This window comes from Triticum aestivum, chromosome 7D (assembly GCF_018294505.1).
Source record: "Triticum aestivum cultivar Chinese Spring chromosome 7D, IWGSC CS RefSeq v2.1, whole genome shotgun sequence".
NCBI lineage: Eukaryota > Viridiplantae > Streptophyta > Magnoliopsida > Poales > Poaceae > Triticum > Triticum aestivum.
In genome coordinates, this window is record NC_057814.1 from 518,849,094 (window position 1) to 518,855,304 (window position 6,211).

General features: G+C 51.6%; 1 protein-coding gene across 2 annotated transcripts; it reads left to right on the forward strand.

Annotated features, from left to right (window-relative positions):
* Positions 1 to 3,302: 3,302 nt before the first annotated feature.
* On the forward strand, positions 3,303 to 5,624 carry LOC123167974 (protein SHI RELATED SEQUENCE 1). Of its 2 annotated transcripts, none has more exons than XM_044585833.1 (3): positions 3,303 to 3,803; positions 4,131 to 4,874; positions 4,962 to 5,624. In XM_044585833.1, the coding sequence occupies exons 2-3, from the start codon at positions 4,217 to 4,219 to the stop codon at positions 5,342 to 5,344; spliced, it is 1,041 nt and encodes a 346-aa protein (XP_044441768.1). In that variant the 5' UTR covers positions 3,303 to 3,803; positions 4,131 to 4,216; the 3' UTR covers positions 5,345 to 5,624. The 2 variants fall into 2 exon arrangements, with proteins under 2 accessions (XP_044441768.1, XP_044441769.1); XM_044585834.1 differs by having other exon boundaries at positions 3,321 to 3,518.
* The last annotated feature ends 587 nt before the right edge of the window (positions 5,625 to 6,211 follow it).

The following is a 6,211-nucleotide window of genomic DNA, read 5'->3' on the forward strand; positions in this document are numbered from 1 at the left end:
CATCATCAGAACCACTGTTTTCAACAGAATTTTGCACATAGTCAGTTTTATTTAATTCACCCCCGTGATCTGGGAGTAGTGCTATCTCAGTACGAAGAAGGGCTCCGTCGTTTGGATGAATTTTAGCAAACGGAAAGAGAGTTTCATCAAAAACGACATCTCGAGAAATATAAATCCGTCCAGTTGCAACTTCTAGACATTTTTATCCTTTATGAAGATTGCTATAGCCAATAAAGACACATTGAGTGGAACGAAGCTCAAGTTTATGACGATTGTAAGGACGGAGATTGGGATAGCAAGCACATCCAAAAAATTTGAGAGAATTGTAATCGGGTTTTTGATGATATAACCGCTCCAGTGGAGTGATGTTGCCAATAACTTTACTAGGGAGACGATTTATAAGATATGTGGCAGTAATGAATGCTTCATCCCAGTACTTGAGAGGCATAGATGCATGGGCAAGGAGAGATAGACCAACTTCAACAATGTGGCGATGTTTCCGCTCAGGGGAGCCGTTTTGTTGGTGAGCATGAGGACAAGACACATGATGTTCAATGCCTATGCTACGGAAGAAAGAGTTGAGTTTTTCATACTCCCCTCCCCAGTCACTTTGGACTGTCAAGATTTTTTTGTCAAAGTGTCGTTCAACAAGTTTTTTAAACTCTTGAAACACAGAGAAAACTTCAGATTTGTGCTTGAGCAAATAAATCCAGGTAAACTTGCTAAAGTCATCAATGAAACTAACATAATATTTCTTTCTGCCAAAGGAGTCTCTTGCATGACCCCATACATCACTGAAAATAAGCTCTAAAGGAGCATGAGATACACTATTCGACTTGGGATAAGGGAGTTGGTGACTCTTGGCACATTGACAAGCTTCACAAACGGACTCACTAATGGGACTATGTGACAACGAGAGATTGCCTTTATTGACTACTTGTTTAACAATGATCGAAGATGGATGTCCTAATCTTTGATGCCACCTTGCCAAAGAGGGCTTGATGACGGAGAAGACTTGACGATGCTTGCGACTAAGTGCTCCGGATGTGATGGGGTAGAGACCTCCAATGCATCTATCGTGATGTAGGAGTTCCCTCGTTGCCCGATCCTTTATAAAAAAGTAACGAGGGTGAGTTTCAAAGAAGATGTTATTATCATTGGCTAAACGAGACATGGATGCAAGGTTTTTGTTGGCTTGCGGAACATGAAGTACATCTTTTAACACTAGATCATGTTTAAGTGTAGGGGGGTTAATAAAAGCTTGACCAATGTGCTGGATATCCATACCTCCACCGCTTGCGGTGTGAATCTGATCATTGCCATGGTACTGTTCACGGAGGGCGAGCTGTTCTAGTTCACTTGTGACATGGTCCGTTGCACCAGAGTCAACGTACCAAACTCCTCCTCCTTGTTCACGCATGGCGGCAGCAACATGGCGAGAGTCAGGCACAAAATTCTCATCATACCTGTGCCAACACTCCATGACTTCATGGCCTGCCTTCTTGCAGAGCTGACACCGGGGACGAGCACGTGAGGAAGAGGGACGACGGCTGTTGTTGGAGTTGAAGCCGCCACCCCCTGCCCTGTTGTTGTTGTAGCCGCTGCTGCCGCTGGTGGTGTTGTAGCCGCTGCTGTTGTTGTTGGTGTAGTCGTTGCTGCCGCTGCACTGCCCCTGGTGACCGCGCCCACGGCCACGGCCACGAGACGCAGCGTTGGCGGAAGACTGACGAACGTGGGTGCCGTGAAGGAGGCTGAGGCGAGCGTCGAAGCTCAAGAGCTGGTTGTACAGCTCCTGAACGGTGATCGGTTCCACCCGGGCAGCAAGGGCGGAGTCAACGGGATTGTAGTCCATGTCCAAGCCGGCGAGGATCTTCCACACAATCTCGGGATCGGAGAGCGCGGCGGCGGTGTAGGCTACTTCATCGGTAAGGGTTTTAATTTTTCCAAGATATTCGGCCATGGTCATGTTACCTTTCTGAAGATTCGTGAGCTCGATGCGGGTGTTGATTGCTTGAGCTTGGCTTTGGGCAGCAAACATGGTGTGGATCGCCTGCCACACTTCGGCCGGCGTCGGGAGCGTCGCGACCTGTGCCAGAATCTCGCGGGATAGGGATCCCATCAAGAATCCTTGGAGCTGCTGCTGCTGTGCGTACCAGAGGGATCGGGCGAAGTTGACAACCTGTTCTTCCTTGCCGTCCTTGGTGATGGTGAGCGTGGCCGGCGATGGCGGGCTCCGCGCGTCGAGGTGGTGCTCCATCTGTGCGCCCTTGATCTGGGGCAACACGATGGCCTTCCAGAGGAGGAAGTTACCCCTCGTGAGCTTCTCTTGCGGTGGCGATCCGAGGAGGGAGGTGTTGGTGGAGGTGGAGGAGGAGGAGGCAAAAGCGGAGGATGAGGCGGTGATGAGCGCACCCATGGTGCTGGCCGTCATGGCGGCGGTGGTGGTGGACATGTCGCTCGGTCGCGGGGTAGCTAGATGCGATCTATTCCTGATCTATCGAGGAAGAGGCTCTGTTACCATGTAAAAGATATAAGGAAGCGTTGAACTCTTTGCTCGGGCCGCATTGTATTATATAGAAGGTATGCCTTGGCTTACAAGGAAGGGATCGATCGAGAGAAGAGATAGATCGATGCCCGGTTGGTTACAGAGAGGAATAACAGAAGAAGAGATAAGAGAAGATTACAAGTTTAAACTACTCCTATCTTTTTACAACTTATTCTAACAGAAACATGCTTGCCTATGAATATTAATCTCGATAAACTGATGCATGAATTTCTGCAGTGATGTACGTCATATGTTGCAGTTGGGAAAAGTGTCACTACATATAGCCCAATATCTTTTATATCACCTACATACTTGCCATTCTACTGTCAATCAGAAATTGGTATATATGTTATATACTACTTTCTAATCCTACACGCTAACCCCTTTTATGTTCTAGAAGTTTAGCCCATTTATCTGGAAGAAACTAGAAATTGTTAAAAAAAACACATGCACAGGGACATGGCGAGATAGGATAGGAGACGTTAAAGAAAAGCATGTGTGCATGGGGGCTCGGCCTGGAAGACGACGACCAGAGAGCAAAGCTGCATTCGCCTGTCAGTGAAAAATTCCTCCCCTCACCTTCCCTGCCCTTTGTCGCCATGTAGTCATCCTGTCTTTGACAGGGCCGCTCCCATAATAATTTCTCAGCAGCGCAAGGCAAAAAAAGCAGGCAAAAGCAACACACAAACAGCCTACAAAAATCAAATAAAAATAAAATCGAGTACTACTAGTACTACTGCTAGCAGCTAGTAGACACACATTCTCTCTCCATTCCCTTCTCCTTTATTTCCTCTCTCCTCTCTCCCCTCGCATCCTTTGTTCTTCTTTCATCCGGTTGGGTAGACAGAGAGGGAAGCACAACTGCGCAAGGAAAGGAGGAGAGATAAGGAAGCAGCAGGCAGCGGCAGCAGCAGCAGGAGCGAGATCGGTCGATCGAGCGCCGAGCTGCGGGAAGCAATAAATAGAAATTAAGGTTCGAGCCGCCACCATGGCGGCGCTTGCAGGCGCTCTAGAATTCCTCCCCGGCAGCTTGCGCCCATCATCCCTCCCCCAATCCTTCTTCTTTATATAGCCTAGCCACGCACTTGGCTCCCCTCACCACCCCAAAAAGCACCTTACCCCACTCCCTCCTAAGCTCCTCCTCCTCCTAGTGAGAAGAGAACAAAGCCAAGCCTTAGGCAGTCTCCGCTCTCAAGAGGAGATCGAGAATTAGAGGCAAGATCAAGCTACCTATCCTCACGGCAAGAGGCGAAGAAAGGTGAGTAGAAGTGGTTGGGGTAGTAACTAGTTTCCTGACTTGTTAGGCAGGCTCGCTCAAGTTTGTCAGCGCTAGCTACATGCTGTCAACACCCGTAACCGAGCCCCCTAGATATGCTAGCGAGGAGGAGTATGTGTGTGTAATTGCGTAGAAATCTGTGTATCTATCGGCATCTCAGTGGTAGATCTGTCTAATCTACTGGTGAGCCATGTTGAAAATCTGAGCTATGGGTCGCGCAATCCCAAGAGCCTGCCATGTTCTGTTGCTTCTTCCGCTTTTTCTTACACCCAAGATCTACTTTTTTATTCGGCCCGTTTGTGTTTGTAGGAGGTGAGAGGGAAGGAAGGAGAAAGTAAGCAAGGAAGTGAGCGCGCTGGCAGGAGCTTCTTGATGGGTGTTGGCTGCTGCCGTGGATGGCGGGGTTCTCTCTGAGGGGAGGCGGCGGCGGAGGTGGAGGAGGCAGCGGGGGAAGGAGCGGCGACCGCGGCGATCATCCCATCGGGGCAGACAGCCTGTTTCTGTACGCGCGCGGCGCCGCCGCCGCGGCCGCCGACACGGCGGGCGGCGGCGGCGGGGGAGGAGGTGGGATAGGGTTCCAGCTATGGCACCCGCACCACCAGCAGGCGGCGGCCGTGCCGCACACGTCGCAGTTCTTCTCCTCCGGGGTGGCCACCGGCGTCGTGCTGGGCTTCTCGCCGCATGAGGGCGGTGGCGTGGGCGGCGTCGGCTTGGCTGGTGGAGGCGGCCCGGGGGGCGGGAGGGCCGGCACCAGCTGCCAGGACTGCGGAAACAACGCCAAGAAGGACTGCACCCACCAGCGGTGCCGCACCTGCTGCCGCAGCCGCGGCTTCAACTGCTCCACCCACGTTAAGAGCACCTGGGTCCCCGCCTCCAAGCGGCGCGAGCGCCAGCAGCAGCTCGCCGCGCTCTTCCGCGGCGCGGCAGCCAACAACAGCGCCGCCGCGGCCGCCGCCGCTGCCGTTGCCAACAAACGGCCCCGCGAGCTCGTGCGCTCCCTCGGCCGCTTGCCGTCCGCGACCACCGCGATGGTCGACGCCACCACCTCCTCAGGTATGTGGTAGCTACTCAAGTACAGTCTACAGTACAACCAGCCACTGCACCATTCAGGACGCTGACGCCGACGGGGTGTGTTTGCAGGCGAGGGGGACGGGAGATTTCCGCCGGAGCTGAGCCTGGAGGCCGTGTTCCGGTGCGTGCGGATAGGACCGGTGGACGAGCCGGACGCGGAGTTCGCGTACCAGACGGCGGTGAGCATCGGGGGGCACACATTCAAGGGGATCCTGCGCGACCATGGGCCGGCGGAAGAGGCGACTGGGCAGCTGCCGCCGTCGTCGGCGGAGTACCACCAGCTCACAGGGGCCGCGAGGGAGGGGTCATCGCCGGCCGGGAGCAGCGAGGCGGCCGGCGGGCACGGGGCGACGGTGGCGACGTCCGCGGCGGTGCTCATGGACCCCTACCCGACGCCGATCGGCGCCTTCGCAGCAGGCACCCAGTTCTTCCCTCATAACCCTAGAACCTAGCTTCAATTCCTGCCATGAATTCCTTGCAAGTTTCATTTACTGCCAAAGATGGCGACCGAGTTGCATTGATCCAAGTCGAGCAAACAAAAGCAAGCCAAGCAGATCCAAGAAGAGGAGAATTGTTGTCCGTAGTCGATGATGAACACTAATGCATCTCGTTAGCTAGCTAGAGCTACTACTTTTGGATCCTTCCATGCAATTTTAATTTCCAGTTGGTTAATTAGTAATGACCTTAATGCATTGGTGCAATTAAAGAGAGATAAACTAAAGTGTATCTTAATCCCTGCTTCCTTTTGAAATCGTTTACTACTACATTTCGTATGCAGCACGTGATTGGTTAACTATAGTTTACTGCTACTAGCACTACTATTATATGTTAAGCATCGTAGTATAACTTACATTACATTACGTACTCCTACTATGGTATTGTTTGCTTGGATTTGCTTTTGTGTGTGTGCATGGGGAAGCTTCTCTCTGGATGGCATGGGTAAAGCTGCTCATTTTGTGGTGCTTTTTATATGATTTGTTTGCATGTCTTGTTCTTCTATGCTTCTATAGCTGCATTGGTTGGTTCTGTACTTCTGTTTAAGCAGCCAACCATATATTCTCTTGTTCCTTGGGATGGATGAGCAACCAGCTTCTGCTTGCTCCACATCACAAGGGAAAGTACAGCAATCCTATGCATTTCTTTGGCTAATCTTTGCACTACTGTCTCTCTCCCTCTCTCTAGAGTCAGTGGCCTTGTCACGCCACTGTTCCTCCTTTTCCTAGGGCACTATTTTTCAATATTCTTCGTTGAAGTGACATAGATCAGTGTCGCAATTCTTTACAGAAAATGGGAAATACCGACCAATACAACCTAGTCAC

Excerpts from the sequence above, each read along its gene's own strand:
- LOC123167974 (XM_044585833.1), top strand. The coding sequence starts at position 4,217 with ATGGCGGGGTTCTCTCTGAGGGGAGGCGGCGGCGGAGGTGGAGGAGGC. Across the intron at positions 4,875-4,961 it reads CGACGCCACCACCTCCTCAG|GCGAGGGGGACGGGAGATTT; the intron begins GTATGTGGTAGC and ends GTGTGTTTGCAG.